This window comes from Puntigrus tetrazona, chromosome 21, assembly GCF_018831695.1.
Source record: "Puntigrus tetrazona isolate hp1 chromosome 21, ASM1883169v1, whole genome shotgun sequence".
NCBI lineage: Eukaryota > Metazoa > Chordata > Actinopteri > Cypriniformes > Cyprinidae > Puntigrus > Puntigrus tetrazona.
The window spans coordinates 5,285,303-5,308,163 of NC_056719.1; the positions used below are offsets into that span (position 1 = coordinate 5,285,303).

At 39.8% G+C, this 22,861-nt stretch overlaps 5 protein-coding genes across 5 annotated transcripts; 1 reads left to right on the forward strand and 4 right to left on the reverse strand.

The window, feature by feature from the left end:
• Positions 1-207: 207 nt before the first annotated feature.
• Positions 208-1,879, reverse strand: LOC122326240 (growth arrest and DNA damage-inducible protein GADD45 gamma). Its single transcript, XM_043220969.1, has 3 exons — positions 1,318-1,879; positions 1,005-1,206; positions 208-911 (listed from the first exon to the last, which is right to left on the reverse strand). Exons 1-3 carry the CDS (start codon positions 1,416-1,418, stop codon positions 798-800), a joined length of 417 nt encoding a protein of 138 aa, XP_043076904.1. The 5' UTR covers positions 1,419-1,879; the 3' UTR covers positions 208-797.
• A 2,465-nt stretch (positions 1,880-4,344) lies between these two features.
• Positions 4,345-5,728, forward strand: LOC122326646 (growth arrest and DNA damage-inducible protein GADD45 gamma-like). The gene is made up of 3 exons (XM_043221714.1): positions 4,345-4,588; positions 4,698-4,905; positions 5,022-5,728. The coding sequence occupies exons 1-3, from the start codon at positions 4,446-4,448 to the stop codon at positions 5,133-5,135; spliced, it is 465 nt and encodes a 154-aa protein (XP_043077649.1). The 5' UTR covers positions 4,345-4,445; the 3' UTR covers positions 5,136-5,728.
• Positions 5,729-6,792: 1,064 nt separating this feature from the next.
• On the reverse strand, positions 6,793-11,031 carry nim1kb (NIM1 serine/threonine protein kinase). Its single transcript, XM_043221711.1, has 5 exons — positions 10,163-11,031; positions 9,807-10,096; positions 9,164-9,457; positions 8,770-9,038; positions 6,793-7,916 (listed from the first exon to the last, which is right to left on the reverse strand). The coding sequence occupies exons 3-5, from the start codon at positions 9,438-9,440 to the stop codon at positions 7,161-7,163; spliced, it is 1,302 nt and encodes a 433-aa protein (XP_043077646.1). The 5' UTR covers positions 9,441-9,457; positions 9,807-10,096; positions 10,163-11,031; the 3' UTR covers positions 6,793-7,160.
• Positions 10,576-13,492, reverse strand: LOC122326645 (coiled-coil domain-containing protein 152-like). The gene is made up of 8 exons (XM_043221713.1): positions 13,083-13,492; positions 12,772-12,840; positions 12,621-12,685; positions 12,419-12,521; positions 12,168-12,295; positions 11,928-12,023; positions 11,675-11,820; positions 10,576-10,652 (listed from the first exon to the last, which is right to left on the reverse strand). The coding sequence occupies exons 1-7, from the start codon at positions 13,195-13,197 to the stop codon at positions 11,695-11,697; spliced, it is 702 nt and encodes a 233-aa protein (XP_043077648.1). The 5' UTR covers positions 13,198-13,492; the 3' UTR covers positions 10,576-10,652; positions 11,675-11,694.
• Positions 13,493-13,639: 147 nt separating this feature from the next.
• On the reverse strand, positions 13,640-22,179 carry ghrb (growth hormone receptor b). Its single transcript, XM_043221709.1, has 9 exons — positions 21,590-22,179; positions 19,394-19,479; positions 17,982-18,117; positions 17,668-17,834; positions 17,125-17,309; positions 16,722-16,863; positions 16,549-16,639; positions 15,239-15,308; positions 13,640-15,152 (listed from the first exon to the last, which is right to left on the reverse strand). The coding sequence occupies exons 2-9, from the start codon at positions 19,467-19,469 to the stop codon at positions 14,310-14,312; spliced, it is 1,710 nt and encodes a 569-aa protein (XP_043077644.1). The 5' UTR covers positions 19,470-19,479; positions 21,590-22,179; the 3' UTR covers positions 13,640-14,309.
• Between the last annotated feature and the right edge of the window lie 682 nt (positions 22,180-22,861).

Consider the following 22,861-nt stretch of genomic DNA (forward strand, 5'->3'; position numbering starts at 1 on the left):
CACATCTTCTTCATTTTCCTTTGTCTACACATACATTTAAGAGCATATTTAAATATTTTGTTGTTTTTTGTAAATCACATTTTTCTAAAATGAAACCTTTAGAGATTTTTTTAAGGTTTTTTTGTTCTTTTTCACATTAATATTTCTAAAGTGAAACCTTTAGAGATGTTTAAGTTAGTTTTTTTCTTTTTTTTTCTCCTTTTATGTCATGAATATTTCTAAAGTGAAACCTTTAGAGATGTTTAAGTTAGTTTTTTTCTTTTTTTTTCTCCTTTTATGTCACATGAATATTTCTAAAGTGAAACCTTTAGAGAATAAGACAATTCTGGAAAGTGGAAAGCACATTGCCGACAATAAGGTACGTTATATCGTGCGGCAATTACATTTTTAAAAAGGTCCCAGATGTTAAAAGTCCACTTTTAAAAACGTTGCTTCGACGCTCCGCCGCGTCCTCTGCGTGTCCAACGCATGCGATATTTGCTCTGTGGAACAGAGGCAAAACTCGCTTCTCCTTCCTCTCCAAACCTCATCCGCACAAAGAATGAGGGCCATTGTGTCGCTCTCGTGGCATACCTGACCTCGTTCACATAAAGAATGAGGATCATCTTGGTATGGACGGGACGAGGAACGACGTAGAACCGCGAGGGCCACTCGGGCCTGCCTCGCGCTGCCTGGACGGTTCAGCCTCCTCAGGAGCATCCAGGGATGTGGAAACATCAGCATCCTTGCTTCGAAGGATGAGTCGAGTATTCCTCAAGGTTTACGGCATCTCAGCAGAGAAGAGTAAAAGCTCCAGATCAACGCTCGGGCAGAGTGATCTCAGGAACCCACTCGTTATAGCTGCGGCTTTCTTCACAGAACAGGTGAAGCTTCTCCAGAGCTGGATCCTCCCACGAGTCCTCAGCTGGGTTCTGTTGCAAAGAAGAAAGGTTTTTAAAAAACAAGTCCTGGGAGAAATAACTTTCCTCTTGGATTTAAAATGTTAGATGTGAACGTATTCTCACCGTTATCAGGACACAGTGAGCGTCCTCAAGCTGACCCTTGGCACCAACAAGAGCGTTGAGGCGCTTCAAGTCGTTTACTCTGACGATGCTGATGTCGTTGTCAAAGCAAAACGCTTGGATCAGAGTAAAATGGATCTGGAGAGCGATGTCGCACTCAAAGTCATCAGTGGCCAAAAGGCAGAAAGACACGCTATCAGGGTCCCTGTGGAAACAAAAGTAGGTTTAAAGTGAGTTACCTCCAAAGAGAAGCATAATATTATGGTCAAGTAGACACGGATCAGCTATAGCGTGGAGGAAGTTCCTTCAAACTTACTCGTTCATTATTTTTGCGCATTCGTAGACGCCAACAGTGAGGCGACCCTCTGCCTTGGCGGACAGCAGGGCTTCGGCAAGAGACTTTCCTTCGTTCACCATCTTGGTTTGGATTGAAGTAGGCAGGAGCTGTGTTTGAAGTACGGTAGCGGCTCGAGCGGAGCGAAACAAGTTGTGAGTTTCCAGACGACACGCGACCAGTACTTATAGTGGGAGAGTGGCACGCGTTTGCACCTCGCGTTCCGATTGGCTGTTCGGAACAATAAAGAAACGGACGTATCCGAGGCGCGTGCCTTTAGATATGCGTGACATCTATAGAACTGTAAGAAAAGATCAAACTCCGATCCCTTCACTTTTGTCCTAATTAAATAGAGCAACTTATTCTACTCAAAGGACGTGGCGTAAATTCAACAAATTGAGAAGTAGCTAATCCGCGCGTGGATAGCTCGTAGTTTAGAAATGTTGTTTTTTTTTGTTTTTTTTTGCGGTGTGACACGATATTATATCATCTAAAATTAGTTTAGGCATTTAAGCATTTTACTATTTTTTATTGAAATGTTTTACCGTTTCATGAACCGTCGTGCCATAGGCTGACTTCCTTGTTAACATAAAATATTAAAACAGTAAAAACAAATTCAATCAATAAAAACTGAACCAACATGTAGGCCTATACATTCCACCATTGCTCAAAATGCGAAGTCAAGCGTGCTTTTTGGCGTGTTTCAGTTGATTCTAGAAAAAAAAAGTTCGAAAAGTAATATATCACTTTAAAAAAACTAAGTGTATTAATGACAAAATATAGCTCGAGCAAGCTTTTTAATAAAAAAACAAAATGTGGAAAATGTGGTTATCACAGATGGGTGAATTCACCAATGCTTTAGTGTTGATTTTATGCGCTGAAGGTTATTTATTACCTATTGCTGATTGTATCACATGCGCGTGGCTAATTTGCATACCCAAGACGAGTGGACTTACGGCGCGTGGCATCTGGACGTGCTTCTCTTTTGCTATGGAAACACTCCCCATCTGCTGATGGGGGAAGATAAAGGATCAGCTGAGCAAATTTCTGCCGTATTTAGCTATCGAGACTTCTATCTATGCCCTGCAGATGCAAACACTTTTCGTGGTGCATTTCGATCATAAGCGTGATATAAATAATTTTAGCTGCATTTAGAATCGATAACCTTAAACGGTTAAATGTGCGAGCCGTAGGCAGCACGGGCTCGTAACTTTTATTTAAATCTTCAACGCATCTGAAAAGCTTTTGGGTGACTTGGTGACAGATAGGTCATACAGAGAAAAAAATGCAATGGCTTTGTAACAGATGACTGTCTTAATCTGCAGCTGCAGGAGGGACTAAGTAAAAGCAATTGTTCGATTAGTCTGCTTTGCGCTCGAGCAGGTTTGACTCGGAACACCTGTCACTCTCGCGCACTTAGGGGGGGGGGGGATGCCCGGACTGCAGATGTGATACTAGAACAATGCATACTCGTTGTAAGTGTCTTTGCTATTTGAAACCAGTTCTTTTTCTTTTTTTTTCTTTTTTGTGCTCTGTATACTGTGCAAATAAAGCACACATTTAAGCTCTGCAGAACGTTCTGCGGTTTTTTTCTTTGTACGTTTTAAGCTATAAATTATATCGTTTGCATGTATAAAACTTGCAAAATGTTAAATGTAATTTTATATTCTGTACTTTTCCCTATCTGTAGCTTCACTTTAACCAAAAGTTTATCTATGCACCATTGTAGACACACACACACACACACAAAAAAAACCTCGCACACAATAGTCATATGCGCTGCTGGGCTGCGAGGGGCCAGTGGGGGCATCCTAAAGTGAGGCCTCTCCATCTGCTCCTGTTCTGCAGGGAAACAATAGGCCTGCATCAGTCAGCGTCAACCTGTTATCTTGAGCCTCTCAAATAACCTAGAAACTTTTTTTCAAGCTTGCATTCGTAATGATCTGTGATTCTGATGTTTCTACACATGATTCATATATAGTATTTTATTTTTCCTCCCCCAAAAATGATCTCTGTACAGATTTAAAACCACCTGACCAACGTATTTAAACCAAGTCTAAGAACGCGCCATCAAACGCGTTGAAGATGTAAATGTTTCTGCGCATGAAAAAAAATACGAATACAAACATTACTGAATTTTCAGGGTGGCCTACACATTTGGAAAGTTGGCCCCGATCACGGGGTCCGGGGCTGTTGCCGGCCAGATTGGGCAGCGGGGCGTCATGGCACGCGCGTCTTATTTGCATTTGTAAAGGCGTCTAATAATAGAAGTTTCTGAACTCACAATAGGACCGTTTCAGTGTCCACAGATGGCCACACTCCACCTGTCTTTTGCGCTGAGGGCGGGGGGATGCAATCCCTTATCCACATTTGCTCACTTTCACCAATAAATTCTCTACTAAAAATACCGAATTTCAGGTGAAAACGTAGCTTGCAGAAATAAAAAAATCGTCCTCTGCACCATTATAGCCTATATATTATAATATATTTCGCTTTACTTAATACACTGCTGAATACCTGCTAAATGTTTTAATCAAACAAAGTAGGCCTAGGTCTAAAATAGAAATGTAGCTTATTCCAAGTAACAAAGCTACTCAAATGTGTTAAAGAGAGTGAGGAGGCTACTTTTAAACACTTTAACCCGATTGGGGAACAAACACACGTTTCTAAAATACAAAAAACGCAGCAAAATAAATAAATGTGATTTTGTAAATACTGTAAACATATATTCATTAAATGAAAATAGCCTAAAGTAGCTATAGGCCTAAAAAATAACATACTGTTCAAGTTTGTGTTCGGTTTTATAAGACTTATGAACTGAAATTAAATGCTGAAATGCAAAAAAAAATAATTAGTTGAAGTCTGCAGCAAGTCTTAAAAAGTTACATTACAGCCCTCATCAATCTGCCACGAGCCGGAGTGTGACAATAACATTAGCATACCAATGCACCGTTGACAAGAGCCAATCAGAGGACGCTTCTTTCACAGCCAACCACGAGCCGGAGAGTATAAAAGCGGCGAGCTCGCGCCCTTAGAGCACCGATCCTTTCGGATTACACCCAGCTTCAGTTCCGCTATCTGCTCCTTGTGGAATTACTGCCAGCATCGCCATGACTCTTGAGGAGGTCCTCGTCCAGAAGCCCAGCGAGAGAGCTCAGAGCACTGGGAAAGCGCTGGAAGAAGTTTTGGTTTCTGCCAAAGCGAACGACTCCCTCACCATCGGTGTTTACGAGTCTGCCAAAGTTATGAATGTGTGAGTATGCCGTCTATTGACTTTTCCTTCATGCGACGTCTTAAAATAAGCTTTTCGAGTGGTTTAGTGGTACGAGATGTGCTCATGATTTGCCTTTCTTGTATTTCAGTGACCCAGACAGCGTGTCTTTCTGCGTCCTGGCGATGGATGAGGAGTTTGAGTGCGACATCGCTCTCCAAATCCACTTCACTCTCATCCAAGCCTTCTGTTTCGACAACGACATCAGCATCGTTAGAGTGAATGACATGCAACGTCTCTCTGAGATCGTTGGTGACAATGCTGAACAATTTGAGGATGCGCACTGCGTGCTTATCACGGTATGTACGAGCAAAACTAAATAGCGTACGCTTTTACAGGAAAAAAATGCAGAAACTATATGCATTTACGAGATTTTGGGTGCCGTGCTAACTTGCATTTTTCTTCATCACGACAGAACCCAGCTGAGGACTCGTGGGAGGATCCAGCTCTGGAGAAGCTTCACCTGTTCTGTGAAGAAAGCCGCAGCTATAACGAGTGGGTTCCTGAGATCACTCTGCCCGAGCGTTGATCTGGAGCTTTTACTCTTCTCTGCTGAGATGCCGTAAACCTTGAGGAATACTCGACTCATCCTTCGAAGCAAGGATGCTGATGTTTCCACATCCCTGGATGCTCCTGAGGAGGCTGAACCGTCCAGGCAGCGCGAGGCAGGCCCGAGTGGCCCTCGCGGTTCTACGTCGTTCCTCGTCCCGTCCATACCAAGATGATCCTCATTCTTTATGTGAACGAGGTCAGGTATGCCACGAGAGCGACACAATGGCCCTCATTCTTTGTGCGGATGAGGTTTGGAGAGGAAGGAGAAGCGAGTTTTGCCTCTGTTCCACAGAGCAAATATCGCATGCGTTGGACACGCAGAGGACGCGGCGGAGCGTCGAAGCAACGTTTTTAAAAGTGGACTTTTAACATCTGGGACCTTTTTAAAAATGTAATTGCCGCACGATATAACGTACCTTATTGTCGGCAATGTGCTTTCCACTTTCCAGAATTGTCTTATTCTCTAAAGGTTTCACTTTAGAAATATTCATGTGACATAAAAGGAGAAAAAAAAAGAAAAAAAAAACTAACTTAAACATCTCTAAAGGTTTCACTTTAGAAATATTCATGACATAAAAGGAGGGAAAAAAAAGAAAAAAAATAACTTAAACATCTCTAAAGGTTTCACTTTAGAAATATTCAAAAAAAAAAAAAAAAAAAAAAACAAAAATTTTAGAAAAATGTGATTTACAAAAACTAACTTAAAAATCTCTAAAGGTTTCACTTTAGAAATAGTTGATATAAAACATAGGAAAAATATTTAAATGCTGTTTCAGACTTTGCATTACTACTTTTGCATTGTAGAAATGACGCAATAATGCATAAAACAAATAAATGTATTAAAATGAACAACTGTGTCATGTGTTCACTCTTCAGCAGATGTCAAAACAAATTGCATTCTTAACACATTCACCACATTCAAACACCATAGCTGGTATGCCATGGATATATATATATATATATATATATATATATATATATATATATATATATATATATATATATATCGAGGCTGGGGGTCGATGTTCAGCAAGTTGTGTTGCTTCGTATCTTGTTGAGCTGATACTGCAATTGCAAAACGCATAAATTTCCTAGTGACATAATACTCGAGAAGCGTGATAAAATCAGTCGCCATATATCGCTGCACGCGCAGCCCTCGGCCTCATATTTATTCTCTAAACATAAAACGACGTGCGTAGCGAACAATAGCCATTCCCGAAGTTTTCGTTCTGAAGTAAGGCTGGATTGGGGGGCAGCGTATAGTGTCAGCTGCCATCTGCGGGCGCTGGTGATCTGCATGTGTATAGCTTCAGCACAATAGCATCGCGCTGTCCCGTTAAATCGGGGGCCCAGGCACAAGGAGCTCATTGTTGCCTCGGCAGATGTCTGAGCCGCGACGCTACTCCATCTGCCAAGCAGCGCAGATGGGAGGTGAAGGCGGTGTCGGGCTGGCACTCGTACGGCTCCCTGTCAGTTGCTGTATTGTTTACAAACCGCCCGTGGCTTCTGCACGGATTGCCGCGGCTTTCAGCGTCTAGAGAGGGCTTCAGTGAAAGCACGGAGAGCCCGTAAGCTGAACACGGAGGGCTGTTTAGCGAAAGTTTGCACAAGATTAGGGGAAAGCGGCAACAGCAGATGTTATACATTTTTATTTACAATAAAAAAATACAAATGAAAAAGCTGGCTGGCTACATTAACATCGCGTGCGGGTTAAGCCACTGACAATCAAGTCAAATTTCTATGTTAAAAGTGCCGTTTAAGAATTAGTATATAGTGTCACAGTGATTTGGGCTACTAACTCCAATAGTATGTTTGCCCGAAAGTGAATTTATTTAACCTCTCGCAGTCTTAAGTACCTTGCGACACAAAAAGAAGATATTTTGAAAATGTTGCAGTGTCATTCTGAACATATACAAAGAAAGTCGATAGGGTCTGGTATTGTTTTGGGCCCTATTGACTTTCATTGGACAAAAAGACTGAATGAAAGGGACTAACTATGCCTTTAGGAAAGCACACAAAGTTTGGAGGAGTGCCGTAGGTTCCTATAGGCACGGAGGCTGTCTCTTTTAGGATCTTTGACGACTCCGCTGATTGTAGGTGCAGACTCGGCTCCATTGTTTCTTTTAACTCTGTGCAGTAGTATGCGGTAAACCCCTGTTATAGGACTGCGCATGCGTTTTCCTTGGTTATTGAGAATATGTTCCTGAGTGACTCCCAGTTTCTCCAGGATACCTTTTACCTCTTCCTGTTCTCCGTCTAACTCCGCTGGGCTTGCATCTATTAGATGGACAGGGTTGAGCTGGTATAAAGGAGGAATAGGCCGGAAGAGTTCCACCGGCAGAAGCCACTCGCAGCCCAGCATCTGGTCCAGTGCGCATCGCTCCAAAGGTTCTGGCTTCAAGATCCCTCTGATCAGCCGCTGACATGGAGCCGATACCCAGGTTGGCAGGGCATAGGCACCCTCCAGCACGCTTTGGCGCAACTTGGCCACAGTGTCAGCGCGGAAAGGCAGCGTGCCAGTGACCATGAAAAAAAGCAGGACGCCCATTGCCCACACATCCACTGGTGGCCCGATGTAAGACTCGTCTTTGAAGAGTTCTGGAGCTGCATAAGGAGGAGAACCGCAAAACGTGTCTAGAGCTTGGTTGCGATTGTTGACCCTCGTGCTGAAGCCAAAATCAGCCACTTTTATGCAGGAGTTGGTTGTGTAAAGTACATTTTCAGCCTTCAGATCTCGATGGATGATGTTGTTCTCGTGCTGAAATGAACACAGATATATAAACTGAGGAAAATGTCATCAATTAAACATTGTCATCCAGTAATTAAAATTATTTGGGTCAATGACATACGCATACAAAAATGTAAAAAAAAAAGAAAGAAAACAGTTTAAAATCTAAGTGTAATTCTTTTTTTGTGTGTTGTTTTTGTTGGTTTTATACACTCTCACAAATAAAGGTGCAAAAGCTATCACTAGGTTGGTACAAAAAGTACATGTTTGTACCTAAAGGGTCTGTTTTGGTACGTTAAAGGTACATATTAGTACTTAAAGTATACATCTTTGGACCTAATAGGTACAAAAGTATACCTTTTGAAAAGGTAACACCCCATTGACAGCTTTTGTACCTTTATTTCTGAGAGTGTATGGTTTGGAAAAGCTTTTATACCACATTTTATATATATATATATATATATATATATATATATATATATATATATATATATATATGTGTGTGTGTGTGTGTGTGTGTGTGTGTGTGTGTGTGAGTGTGTGTGTGTGTGTGCGTCAAAGCAAAAATGTGACACACATTCCTGCTATCTGTCAACTACTATTTTTATATATTATATATATATATATATATATATATATATATATATATATATAGAGAGAGAGAGAGAGAGAGAGAGAGAGAGAGTTCCTACAAAATGCTAGGAATTATTAATTAAAAATATAAAATTACTTCATATTAAATACAATAATAAATAATAATATGCTCTTTAGCGAGAAGGGCAAACTTTTAATGCAGAAATGTACTTACTATGGCTTACTATTAGTGTGTTTTCTATAACCTATATTTTTTAAAGTGACATATTGTTGATATAGTAGGTCTAACCATGTATTTGACCGCAGACAGGATTTGGGCAAATACAATCTTGCTCTCTTGGTCCGAGATTTTTCCTCCCGAGCTGATTCTGGTGTGGAGGTCTCCTCCTCCAGCAAACTCCAAAACCAAGTACAACCGGCTTGGCGTCTCCAGCACCTCATAGAGCTGCAATAGGTTCGGGTGATACAAGCTCTCCATGTTGGAGATCTCTCTGGACAGCATGCGCTGAGTCTGCAGATCGAGCCTCATCTTATCCATGATCTTAATGGCAACCTTGTCTGCGGGACATGCATGTGGAATAGAACCAGGATGAGGTAATTACACATTAATCCTGTTGCTCTTTTAATTCTGACCTAGACTCCAAAAGCCAAAACCAGTTAAGATTATGGTAAATCTCTCCTACCTTTGGTGAGGGCATGGATGGCCAGTTTGACTTTCGAAAAGTTCCCACAGCCGATCTGACCGCGGACTTTATAGAATCCCACCCTTCTGCCCACCGTCAGCTCTTTTATGGTATCTTCGTCGCTGCACATTTCCAGCGTTAACTTCTGCAGGGGCGTCAGGCGCTTGGAAGGGTCTGCATCCTCTTCCGTCTCTGACCCACATTCTGAGCTGTCTGTCAGAGTGTAGATGTTGTGCCGATGCACCTGCGCTAACACTTGACTTGCCCTCGCAGGCATTTCGCAGCTGCTCAAGGCTGCAAAACAGATGAATAATATTTACACCTCACAATACTCGCATGCATAGAAATGAATATACAGCATATGCGGTAACAGTGGAAATATCTATTATTGAGTTCACGTAATTCTTTTAATTCTGTCGGCAGCATCAGCTTTCTTTAGAAGTCTATGGCATAAATCCTTTAACAATCAGAATGAACCTTATTAGATGCATGGCGTCAACATATAATTGCATCCCTTATCACGTTATTAAAGGTATAAGTTTTACGTACACTTATTAATCATAATAAGTTCACAAGCACATCAATTGAATTTTTAATGTAAATCTATGCATAACATTAGCATATGTAAATGAAATGATCTTACCACTGTGCTCTTGCAGTAGACCAGCGCATGGCTGCTTTTCTTTTTTATAGGATTTGAAGTCAACGAATATCTCCGCATGTTCATATTTTTAAATTTTACTGTTCGCAAAGACGATGATATTCACCTTCTTTTTACGATTCAAAAGAGAGTTACATTAGGTTCTTATATATGACCGTCATTCGTGTGAGCTCTCCTGTTCTGAAACTTCATGAATAAAAAGCATCGATGTGGTTTCTCCCGGATAGCCTTCCTGTCTCCAGGGAAGTCTTCGGCTCTCTCCGTCCGTGACTCTGTCAGAGTGAAAGAGAACATGCTAGTATCATGTTTCCTAATCTGCCGGCTTTATTTAGAGTTACCTTAATCCTCCCCGCTGTCCTAGACGATGCCTGTGATGAACAAAAGCCAGGAACCGCAACCAAAGGAGGGTGAATAACCAGCGAACATGCACACCGCTGATTCTTTTGAAGCGCTTGTGAAATTGTCATGTTTGATCTGGTGGGATACAGCCATACGGGAGGTCAGAAGACCTTAGAGGCGAGATCGTCAGTGATCTTAATGAGGCTGACCTCTGACTATACAGCGCAGGATCAGACGTTATGTAACAGCTTTACTGATGAGATTACTGCAGGACCTTCTTGACACATAGAGGGGTTTGGCTGATATGATTACTGCTAGTCTGTCAGCATTTCAATGTGAACGATGAAGCTTTACATTACAATCTCATTCTGGAAGAGCATGCGTGCCACTCGTGACGTCAAGGAAATGTGTCGGCTGATGTTTTCTTTGGTGTATAACATCTGTTTATATTCTCTTATACAACATGGCGGATAGCATCGTCACCTAGAACTATGAAAAACATGTTTGTTAATTGAAATCAAGCTGATAAATAAATAAATGAATACTAGACTAAAAAACTGTCGTTTAAACTAGTGCTGTCAAACGATCAAGATTAGTCGCATATAAAATAAATGTTTTTGTTTACCTGTGTGCACTGTGTATATTTTTTATGTACATATAAATACACACATACAGAATATATAAAAAAGACCAAGTATATATTTACGTTCATAGAATTTATTTGTTATATATAATAATACTTAATATTTAAAAGTAAGATTACTTAAGTAGTTTACTTAAACATAAACATGTGTGTGTATTCATATATAATTATTCAGAGTACAAACACATATATTATGTAAACAAAAACTTTAATTTTGGATGCAATTTTTTCACAATTAATCACTGACAGCACTAATAATTTTACTTAATTATATATATATATATATATATATATATATATATATATATATATATATATATATATATATATATATATATATATACACTGATAATGTTGCATGCAATAAGGTCTACATGGAATAAATTATAAATTATTTTAAATACATTTTTGTAACTGCTGCTAAGTGATTTAAACTGTACTTTAACAGTAATTAATTTCGATACTCTGATTCTCTGAATGAACCAGCGTTTTCCTAGCATTTGATGTCATGAGAGTGCATTGCGAGCATGTGTGTGTTCCCGAAGAAGGCCGTCTCTATTGATGAGATTAGAAGCTTTATCTGGAAAATGGCGGCTGTGTTTACAGATGTCCCTAACCAATGCAGGAGTATTTGTGCTGTAATCTCCTGAGAGTCCACGTCACCTGCCTTAATCTTCTGTTTTAAATAACCTCTCATATAGCAGCCTTCACAGCTGTATGTTCATAAATGTTCATTTATTACAGTGGAAAGGCAACAAACACATACACTGGAATTAAGACTATAACTGAAAAATATTTAGAACATGTTCTGAGGGAAATGTGTTTTAAAATAAATACAGCTGTCGAGCAATTGGATAAAAACCCTCACGTATCAGGTCAAAACGAGTCTCAGTTTTTTCTCCTCTTCAGGCGAGAGTCCATGAATCCATGAAGGCTCTGTTGTTCCAGCTCTCTCACCCTCTGACGCAGAGCCTCAATCTCTTTGTTTTTCTCCTCCTGAATGAACTGGAGCTTCTGGAGACACAAACAGAATGATTCAATATAGAGAAAGAATTAAAGGTGAGAGCAGAAACCTTGCTTTCCACTATGCCACGATGAATGAATGCTGCTGTATGTCTCACCCTTTTAAAGATATTCTGTGGATGAGGAGCAGATGCTGGTGTCTGCAGCTGAGTCTTTGTGGATATGCTCTGGGCCCTTGCAAGCTTAGCACCAAACTGCAAAATAAATTTTTTTTCGCCGTAAAACATATATACACAAATAAAAAAATATGAATAGTGTTTACCTAACATCTAGTGCCATAAAAGTTATAAAAGTTGCATTTATTTAGAAAACAACTAGGTTACCGAATTAAATTCTACCTCCATTTGAAGTTTAATGATTTGGCTTTGCATTTCTTTTTCCTTCTCTCTCATCTGCCTCCTTAACTCCTCCAAAGCACATTCGTTTCTCTCATGAGCCACTTTCAGGTCAGTATCTTTAGCGTCCACTTTGAAAATGAAAAGACAACGTTTTCTTTTGGAATGTGTAATACTGCAAAATGTTTTAAAAGGGTATATAAAAAATGCATTCCTGCATAAGGCAGGTAAAAAGTGTTGTGATTTTCCCTCACGTTGCCTTTTGGTTTCTTTATCACAGTCTTCTAACTCCCTCTGGTGTTGATCTTGTAGGGCTTTCGTTTCAGCTGCCATCCTCTGAAGACGAGCATCGCTTTCCTACAACCACACAGGGGCAGAGTTGAGCACAAGGCACTCAAAACGTCTCATGTTTTGTTTATGCTATCAGCAATGTATTTGAATACACCTCAATCCCACCTTTGATTGAGCTTCGTTTTCTTTCTTCATCTGAACAGCTGCCTTTTTTAGCCTTTCATTTTCAACTAGGTAGAGTTACGATTATCTGTGAATAGCCTATTCTGTTTGTTCGGGGAATTAAATTATATTAAGCGAACAATAACGTGTCTACCTCTGAGGTCGCACTGTTGATGTAAGGTTTGTTGTAGACTTTTGACAGTTTCCAAAAGTCCATCTCTCTCTGTGAAGAAAATAAACTCACGTTGAAACTACACTGCAACAAACAAAACTAACTTTTTTTACTTTCTACTTTCTAATTTCAATACATAGTATAGAATTTTAAATAACCAATTCAAGTATGGGATTACAAAAATGCTAATTTTAAACCGTTAACATTGCGATTACACCGCTAGATGGCAGCCGACATTAGCCTGACCCATTTTTGTGGCAACCTTGTTTGTTTTAACCTCGTAATTGTATTACCTTCAATTAACTGTTTCTCCTTGTTCTGTGCGATTTTTAGAAGTCTGTTAGTCTCGTCCAGCTGTATTTCAAGAGTATTATTTTCCCCTTTCATCTCCGTGATTGTCTTAATCATGCAAAAAAAAAAGTTTACCTCAGAACATTAGCAAACTCACTGGGCATGTATAACGCCTAACTCTTCGCGAGGCTTATTTTAATATCTTAAATACACATTTATAAGCCTTACACGCTCCAGTTGGATAAAATCTTTGACAAGTTTAGTCAAGTCGACGGCAGTGAGCTTTTTCATCTTGACCAGTCTAACTAGGTAACAATTTATAAATACCTGACGCTTTCTCGCTTTTAAACCAAGTATAATAAACAATGTGTGTCAAACAACTTTCTCAACATATGTTTAAGGTACGCTTTTTCAAGATCAACAGCTACTGGAAAGGAGCGCATGGGAAACTAGTAATTTGGTAAATCCTTAGTTAATTTCTACGAATTCTAAATATCAGTCACGTGATCCCTAGAGGCATTGTAACGGGAGCGGTAGGTGACAGAGTGCAAAACCAGTATTTCAGAGTTCATTGCTGCCTTTTATTTACCTCGTATGTTCTGTACACATTATAGCTTAAAACATTTACCATGCACTTATAAACAATACTGAACCAAGCCTAAAACATAGCAAAGCTTGTCATGAAAAAAAATTGACCATATTTACAACATGGAGGCACAAAACCCTGTGCAGTCTTTTGGCACTTTAGACAAGTAACAGCTCACATAAACTCCTTTGGATTTAAATGTGTACTATTTTTTAACACTGAAGTTCTAAAGTTCACTTTACAGTTTACGAAGACACTTAAAAGTTAGTACTGAAAACAATGCACGCTCACAAAATATGGAGCGGTCATATAGCAATGCAGCTGTTATATGAGAGCATAAATATCAGTTGTTATCTTTTTATGACAGTAAACAGCCGGTTAATATACTTCTGCTCCATATCTGCTAAAACTAACCTCTGAAGCTGTTAACCCAGCCAAATTAGGAGAATGCAGGAAAGACTCCAAGCCTAATACAGCCATTCATTAGCTTGCTAATATATTTGTTTCATGACATCCATTTCACTGGAGAACGTTTGAGAACTGGCTTCGTTTCAAAATTCCTTTCTCATGGATCACATATCTTGTTTGGTGTTGGCTAACCAAGTCAGATACCTCACAAAGAGCAAGCGTACTCCACTTTTAGTTAAGGCGTAATATTGTCGAGTAGGTCAGGAGTCAAGTACCCTTCAGGAGTGGGCAAAGTCTTTACTGCTGCTTTCTGTGGGGCTGCTGGTGTATTTGGTTTCAGGAGGAGACTGTTTTTCCAGTCCACGGCATCTACCATGGTATATTCTGGACTGGTAGGCTTTGCAAGGATAGGGAATGCAGCGGACTGAAGAGACGTAACTGTCTCAGTGCTCAGGTTTTGAAGGTCTCTGAAAGCACCGTGTTGTTCTTGACTCTGTAATTGATCTGTCGATGGGTTTGGTTTATTATGGTGGGCGCTGATTGTGTTGGCAACAAACTCAGAGGTGTAGCCCCTTTCATCAGGGATCACCACCAACTGTTGGATTTCTTTTCCTTTATTGTGGTTTTTATCCTTCAGAGCCATCGTTTCTTGCTCTTCAGGAGAAAGTAAAACTTCACCATGATGAGTGACGTCACTGACTTGGGAGTAAAAACCGTGTGACCAAGTGGCATCTTGCGGAGAGAAGGCTGCTGTTTGCTGTGGCCCAGACTGTGCACATGACAATGGATGGAAACCATCGTGGCTGCTGGTTGAAGCGTGATGTAGATCCGTTTGATCGTGATCTGATAAATCTGGATCGCAGCAGCTAGCCCGGCCCGAGTCATCATCCCTGAAACTACTGGACATTTGAGGAGAGTCAGAGACTGGAGAATCGGCAATAAGGAGCTCCTCCTGGCTCTCGTGCGGCTCGTCGATGTCCACTTCTATAAACTCTACCCATGGATCGTTGCTGTACAGTTCTGGCCGCAAGCCAGGGTGGGTGCCTAATATTGACGTGAATTCAGTCAGCTGCCCTTTCTGTAAAGAAACGACCCAAATATAAAAGCTTTAATTAGTAGAAAATACCCTCAAAATTCTACAAAAATGAATGTGAATTCAATTACCTGTAAAAGCACAGGGTCAATTCCCTTGATTTTTGGTCCAGGGACTGGCGGCAGGAAAATCACCATTAACCTAAAACAGGCCACAGTGAAGATAAGTTCTTTATATATTAGGGGTATAATGATTTTCCAAATATATACTTTATGTTTGATGTTTGGCTTTTGTTTTGGATGTGAATATTCACGATTAAAGAGTAACTCGTGACCTAACTTTAAAGAGTAAAGTTTTGTTCGTCTTTGGAACACAATATTATATGTATATAAGATATTTTGGATGAAAACCAGGAAACTTGTGACTGTCCTACTGACTGACAAGTAAATAACATTGCCAAGATCCAAGATCCAACTGTAACATTAAGAAGTGACAAGAATACTTTTTGTACGGAAAGATAACAAAAATAAGGATTTCATTCAACAATTCATCTCCTCCGTATCTCCTTCTAATCACCATGTTTTGAAAAGTATCTGCTGGAAACTAATAGCATACGCTTTTTTGTGTCAGCTGTGACACACAGATGAGCTGTTTTCACTAAAATCAAAGTGTAAATACACGCAGAAAATGTATGCGTCCTGCATCCTTGCGTCCTGCTGGAGCTACGGTGCCCAACTGATGAAAAAGTCATCATTTTTCTTTTTTTTCCATGTAGCTTCATGACATTATGGTTGAACCACTGATGGACTGTTCTGATTATGTCTTTTATATTTTCTGGGCCTTGACAGTGTTATTTACTTGGCAGTCAATGGGACAGTCACAAGCCTAAATTGTGTTCCGAAGTACACCTGTGGAGTAACCCTTTAATCATTTGACAGCACTGCAAAGAAGTAGAACATTAAAGATGCTGTATGTAGGGTTAACCCAGTGGTTAAACTAGGTATTGCAGCCCAAGTTTAAAATATTGGAGGGTGTTTTTTTTCACCCTGCCCCTCCTCCTCAGATTTGACACACATGCAGGTTGCCAGATTGACAACACCAACAGGAACTGACCCCATTTTGTTTGCCAGCTTCCATGACAAATAAAATGCGCTGTGTTTTTCGGAAACCCAGAGAGTGCCGAAATAGAATTGGGAGAATTGGCAGTGGGCGGAAGGCACATTTTCAAAGGAGAATAAATGAAAGTACCATTGTTTTTCAGATAAACAAGCATGTTAAATATCTGCAAACATGGCATTTTTATACTTTAATAGAATCAAAAACTTACATACAGCACATTTAAAGGTAGAGAGGAAAAGGAAACAGGAAACTAAGTCAAGAAATCATGGTATTCATACACAATGCTTCCTTTACTCTGTTATATAACAGAGCAGGTACTTACTTTTGTTGACGTGAGACTACAACCAGCATTAAAATAATCACAGTGCCAACGGCAGCAAAGACCAAAAGAGCTGTTACAGGAATTCTTGATTCTGAAATTGAAACAGGACATCATTAAAAAAATTGTATTAACTTCCTAAAAAAATCTACAGACAGGCAGATCTTGAATCAGACCTTTGTTTGGAATGAGTATAAAGATGGAGTCACTGAAGACACCAAAGTTGTAGCCTCTCATTTTTGACCTGACTCTGACTTCGTATTCAGTGTTGCTATGCAAAGCGTAGATGTACGCCTGTGTGTCTTTGCCACTATCCAGCTGTAGAGAGACAAACAAGGATGAAGAACATAATAACACTCCAACCTTGAAGATAATGAGCTCCAAACATTGTCTAATTATGGCTTCAAAATCCAGGTCATAATCTTCACCATGGTGGAATCAAATGTAATGACTCATAAGTGTTCTTAGAAATCACTTTTAATACAGCTTCAAAGGAACATTTGACTACAAGTCTGTTTCTCATTAGGAGCTTATTAGAAATCTGCTGGTGCTGATTGCACAATGTTGCGTGAGACTTACTGAGCTCCACTGGTCTGAACCCTTTTCTCTGTACTGTGTCTCGTATACCAGCAGAATCCATCCCGTCTTAACATTTTCTGCAGCAGATGGGGGTGGATCCCAGCTCACAACCACATCACAGATTAAGCCAGTCGAGCCCATGCTCAAAAGAGTCCAGTTCAGTCTTTCAGGCGGGTCTGGAAACACTGAAAAAATAATAAACACCAATGAATATATGCTTAAAGCCTGCACATTAACGCAATGGAAAAAGTGATTTATTTATCTGAAAGCATGTGGGAATGCTTAGTATTTAAGAGAGCATCATTCTATACAGCGCTATGTATGCATGTGTGTGTGTGTGTTTATATAGGAAAATTTAAATGTAAAAAGGTATTTAAATATTTAGCAATATACATAAAAAAAAAAATAATAATAATATATATATATATATATATATATATATATATATATATATACACACACACACACACACACAGGATTTTGTACTTGAAAGCATGCCAAAAAAAAAAGCAGAGTCTGAGTTTGTGTTTCAACATGGCTTACCAATGTCCTCCACGTTGAAGGACATTTCATCATAAACAATGTCAAGAGAGTGTGAACGCAGCTGGACCACATAAGGGAACCATATAATGGTGTTACTGGAATCAAAGTAGCATTCATTTTTCCTTATAGAACTGTAGCTTGGACATTCCATCCAATTCTTAGAATCCCTGCAGACATGTGAGAAATAAGTGGTCGTTAAGTAGATGTCCTTTACTTGCAGGTGCAAAAGAATTGTGTTGACAGTACTTACGATCATGCATTTTTTATGTATCACTAATTCATTTTATTCTATGGTGTTATGTGTAACTAATTACTTTTCTAACACGTAGAAAAGTCTCGGATTTTCGAGATCTGTGTGCTTCTGGAGGGATCCAGTCTCCCACTGACAATGGAAAGTGATCAGCTCTCGCGAAAAGCAGCCAGTCAGGTGAGGCATAGCTGAAGTCTGACCTGCAAAAGAGGTGAAGGAAATACTTAAACCCTTTCTGGTATTGAATATACTTGCTTTAAGGCATGCTTCCAAGAAGTCTAATGGACCACAGTAAAATACCAGGAATGTAATTTAGGACTGTAATAATGTGTCAATGCATCTGCTGCATTTACAGCAAGAGAAATATTTCAAAAGACATATGAATGCGTCATCTCATTTTATATTCTACTGCTTCATGTTTTACAAACAATCCATAATTGATAAGGAATAAGGCTGAAATTGTTTTGTTTTCTTATCATGTTATTTAAGCACAGCTGAGAACGATGTTTTACAGCTATATTAATGTTCTGAAAAGGAGTAAAAGATTTAGGGAATGTCCTTCAGTTTAAACCAGTTTTGGACTAACAGGATGTAACATAAATCCCAGCTGGGCTATAACTGTCAGCTGTGTTTTCCTGGAAATGTGTGCTGGCATTTTTCACATGTAGAAGCATTCGAGTGGCAGTGCAGCATTACTGCCTGCAAGCTCTTTGAAAGGATTCAATTTGAAAGAATCAAATTACCTGCTTCATTTGCAAACAGTAGTCTCATGTTTGTGAGTTTTACAAATGTATAACATTTGAAATGACGAATGGCATTGCAAACTGAATTTTTCTGTGCGATAAATTGGCCATGTAGCTTAATTTATGTGCATTTTTATTTATTTATTTTATTAATGATCTGCCTGATAAAGGATAGGGATGAATCAGAGCAGTCATTTCTGTGTTCCCATAGAAACCAATGTATATCTCAAATAGTATCTGCGGTGTAATGTCACGTAGCTAACCATTCATTTCATATAGCAACATGCACCCCCAACACACACACACCCACACACACACACTTACTGCATCTGCTTTATTTTTTTATAGGAAGATCATATATATATAGATAGATAGAGTACTCTGCATTTGGAGTTATGTTATTAAAGATCTTTTTTTACATATGGTTTTATTTTATTTCTTGTGTTCTCTCTTGATATTTGCAAAAAGCCAAGGAGCTACCTTAGTGTTTCACAATAGCTCCCCAACTAATAGGAGAGGGTGGGTTCCTGAACAAAACATCCTGTTTTCTTGTTGTTTGATGAAACAAAGAAAAGGAAGAAAAAGAAAAAAAAGGTCACCGAAAGTGGCAAATAGAGTGGCAATTATATAGCAGACGTGTCTTTGGAAGACCTTTGGCAGACGTTTCTAAGCTCTCAAGTCATGTTGGGTTACAAAACATGATTGTGTTTATATATTTAAATAAGCTGCGAACCTTGTGTTGTAGGTGGCACGCTTTGTGTTGCCACAGCACAGGTCAACAAGATACAGATGAGAAGTGTGGTCTCCATGATAAAGTCCCTGTGAAAACCAAAATAAGGTCCATTAAGAAATCAGTTCACAAACAACATAGCGAAAAAATAGAAGCAACCAACAGCTAATAGTCGTACTCTAATTCAGTTCAATCGCTTTTAGGCCACTCCCTTTCTATCCGAATAAACAAGGCAAATCAAGCATGTCTTTTATTGAAACCAGTCGGTCCATGACACTGACAGGATTACGAAATCACAGTAAACACGGTTCTCTGACATCCATTTTATGCCAAAGGCTCTAGCCAGTGGTTGTGAAATATATCCTCACTGACACATGGCTTTGCTCCAATCTGCTTCTGGAAAACATCTTCTCAGGAAACATCTTCTTAGAAATCCATCTATTGACGCTGCACTTCAGCTGCATGCGGATCACAGCCCTTCTATATTAGATTTAAATGGCCTTCACACCCAGTGCAGCAGTACAGAGATAACAAACTCTCACAGAGGGTGAAGGGCTTGGTCCTTGATAAAATAGGTACAGCCTGTTCTGCAATGTCAAAGCACATAATTAGGAAGTTGATAACAGAAATGCTGTGTGTTTGATATGGAGCTTCCTAAAAGGAGTCTGAGACGGTCTGAGTCTGTTAACCGCTATTATTTAACGTGACAGTTCAACTATACAACACAATACCACAAGGGACTCCCTATGAAAGAAGAAAACAAATCAATGAACCGCTGACACTGCGGTTGAGTAAATAAAGTAGCTGCGTAGCAGTATTTCAGTAGTACATGTCAAATAAACGTGTAGTGACACTAAACATTCTGTCCACTGGGGCTTTTCTCCATTTGTGTTCACCGTGGCATTGTTAGACTAGAGCGAGGAACAAGTTAACATACTGTATTTTATTCACGCAAATAACTTCATGTTGGCTAATTGTGCCTCCAGCAAGTAGCAGGCTTTTAAAGTAGAAACATTGTTGCTTTTTTTTCAAGATTTCTGTCAGTGTTCTTGGGGTGAGTGAATTGTTTTCCGTGATGGAGCTAAAGCTTGTACCAAAGGCAGTGGAACTTTGTGCTCGAACGACTCGAACCCGAAGACTTGAGAGATAATTAATTAATTCTCTCAACTAATTAATTCTCTTTCCGGGTCATACTTCATTGATTAAAGCCGGGTGCGTCTCGCACGTCCTGGAAAAGTGAAGCTGCTGGCTCTTTGATCGCCCCCTGGTGGCTGGCTGCGGTACAGGTCATAAAACCCGTCCTCTCCGCGTAAACCAATGGAACTTGAGTTCAAATGAGAAAAATAATTACACTTCCAATACAATTGACCAAAATATGGCTCTTTGGGTCTGCGGGAGTTTGATGCCATGACAACAATCCAAACTAATCTCTACTGCGCACACTTTGGATCGAAGAAAAGCATAATTTACTTAAGATGGCCACAGCCATAGTGATATGACTTGGCTTCAATTTCCTATAGTGGAAGGAAGCGTGTCGTCCATCTTTTTTTACAGCTGACACGTGATAAACAACCACTCAAACCCGAAGACTCAGGTCCTATAGTATGTTGCGCATGCGCGACTGAACGAATCACTGCCAGAGACGACTCGTTCTTACCGAATCACACAAAGATTCGTTCAAAATAAACGAATCGTTCAAGAACGACCGATCACTAGTTGCTCGGTGACTCTGAAAGCTCGGTTTCTTTTGAAACAATTTTCCCAGATAAGAAATGTAAAAAAAATAATAATAATAATTAACGAGCAGAATGCATGAAATCAGCAATTCTCGATAAGACAAAAACCATAGAACTAAAAATCAGTATCACGAAGATGCCGAAGAGGTCATGCATGCTGATATTTAGTTACTCCTAAAACATGCTGAATACAGCGTATTAGAATAATCGCCACATCTGGCCACAACATGACACGAAAACCTTTCATGCTGTGACACGAATGCACGCATAAACATCGACAATAAACAAATAAGTCTTATTCCTAACGGAAACACGGTGCATGCCTTAAAAAGCATGCATTATGGAAATTAAAAAGTTTACACGAAAAGTCAGTAACATACAATGTTAATTTTCCCGAACAGCAACCGCTGCTTAAAGTCGAGAAGATAACAGAATAAATCCCACGTTTGTCTCGTTACTTTACCTTTTCAAGAGTTCAGAGTCGCAGATCCTTAACTTTTATGAAGGTATTCCTCGGGGAAGCTCGACGTCTTCGTATGGTACTAGCACTCCTTGCCTAAATACACTCTGTCAACGTTTAAGAAATCATAAAAGGCATCGCCTCTTTCCTCTTCTACCGATTTGTCTAAAACGTGGTTGTGACAGGACCTCAGTTCACCCGCTGGATATCTGACTGCCTCCAGCATCCGCACTAGTTTTTTTTCTCTCTCTCCTCTGTCCAGGGCACATTCGAAGAAAGGCGCCACTTTTCCTTGAAGCACCCTGCGTAGGGAGCTTATAATTAAACCTTATACAGCGAGACGCTCTTAATCGGTTTACTGCATGTAGAGTATCGCATACGAAAAAAAAATACATGTAGCCTACGCGGGACTCCGCCCTAACAAGCGTCACAGTGTTTTCCCACAACTAGCCTTTAGGAAAAATAGCACGCGTGTTATTTATGTCCGCGCGCCGCTGTTAGCCCGAGCGCTGGGCTTAAATTGTTAGGATGTAGCGGAACATAGCGCTCGGGCTTTGCGGTTAGCGCTGAGATTAAGTTCTTCTCCCCGCTAAAGCTGCGGATGTTTGAAGTCATTTTCAGAATCTAGAGCTGTGCGTAATTAGGTTTTCAAAGAGCCATCGGATCATTTTCGTTCCTAATGGCTGTGGTTTACGGTGCTTTGCGCGCCATATATAGGCGCTTACATATATATAATAAACAATGCAGAGCTGAGTACACGTGACTGGAGCGGAGCACGTGTTTGAGGGGTCTCGCGGTACAGAATTGCCGTTGAGACAAGAAACGTGTAGCTGAAGTTTGTGGGGCAAAGTGGAGAATTTAAAAGTTAGGCTTTCTCTCAGATCCTTGCTGATGTTTTTCTATTAGTAATACACTTTTTAACTACAGTCATTTTGTCTACTGGGAATTCAGAGATGTTTTATTAGAGTTGGCACTGGTTTGTTAGCAGTGTTTTAACATTAAAATACCAAATAAGCCATAAAAGGAATAGGAAACTACCTAAAATGTTATGTTTGTAAACGGACTAAATACATGAACATGAATGTGTGTGAGTCACGGCCTACATTCATGTTAATGTATTCAGCCAAAAACACGTTTAGAAGGTATTATACACCTCACTTATTATAATTATTAGTAATTGTATACATTTAGAGGAAGATCTCAAGATCCACTCTTGAACTCATAAACCTCAGCACATCTTAGGCCATTAACTCAACCGTGTATCTTTGGTGTCCA

Excerpts from the sequence above, each read along its gene's own strand:
- ghrb (XM_043221709.1), bottom strand. The coding sequence starts at position 19,469 with ATGGAGACCACACTTCTCATCTGTATCTTGTTGACCTGTGCTGTGGCA. Across the intron at positions 16,864-17,124 it reads GTTCAGACCAGTGGAGCTCA|CTGGATAGTGGCAAAGACAC; the intron begins GTAAGTCTCACG and ends GTCTCTCTACAG. Across the intron at positions 15,153-15,238 it reads TTGACCCTGTGCTTTTACAG|AAAGGGCAGCTGACTGAATT; the intron begins GTAATTGAATTC and ends GTTTCTTTACAG.
- LOC122326646 (XM_043221714.1), top strand. The coding sequence starts at position 4,446 with ATGACTCTTGAGGAGGTCCTCGTCCAGAAGCCCAGCGAGAGAGCTCAG. Across the intron at positions 4,589-4,697 it reads TCTGCCAAAGTTATGAATGT|TGACCCAGACAGCGTGTCTT; the intron begins GTGAGTATGCCG and ends CTTGTATTTCAG. Across the intron at positions 4,906-5,021 it reads CGCACTGCGTGCTTATCACG|AACCCAGCTGAGGACTCGTG; the intron begins GTATGTACGAGC and ends TCATCACGACAG.
- nim1kb (XM_043221711.1), bottom strand. The coding sequence starts at position 9,440 with ATGCCTGCGAGGGCAAGTCAAGTGTTAGCGCAGGTGCATCGGCACAAC. Across the intron at positions 9,039-9,163 it reads CATCCATGCCCTCACCAAAG|ACAAGGTTGCCATTAAGATC; the intron begins GTAGGAGAGATT and ends CATGTCCCGCAG. Across the intron at positions 7,917-8,769 it reads TGTCTGCGGTCAAATACATG|CACGAGAACAACATCATCCA; the intron begins GTTAGACCTACT and ends TGTTCATTTCAG.
- LOC122326240 (XM_043220969.1), bottom strand. The coding sequence starts at position 1,418 with ATGGTGAACGAAGGAAAGTCTCTTGCCGAAGCCCTGCTGTCCGCCAAG. Across the intron at positions 1,207-1,317 it reads TGCGCAAAAATAATGAACGA|GGACCCTGATAGCGTGTCTT; the intron begins GTAAGTTTGAAG and ends TTGTTTCCACAG. Across the intron at positions 912-1,004 it reads CTCACTGTGTCCTGATAACG|AACCCAGCTGAGGACTCGTG; the intron begins GTGAGAATACGT and ends TCTTTGCAACAG.
- LOC122326645 (XM_043221713.1), bottom strand. The coding sequence starts at position 13,197 with ATGATTAAGACAATCACGGAGATGAAAGGGGAAAATAATACTCTTGAA. Across the intron at positions 12,522-12,620 it reads AAAACGAAGCTCAATCAAAG|GAAAGCGATGCTCGTCTTCA; the intron begins GTGGGATTGAGG and ends GTGTGGTTGTAG. Across the intron at positions 12,024-12,167 it reads TCATTAAACTTCAAATGGAG|TTTGGTGCTAAGCTTGCAAG; the intron begins GTAGAATTTAAT and ends TTTATTTTGCAG.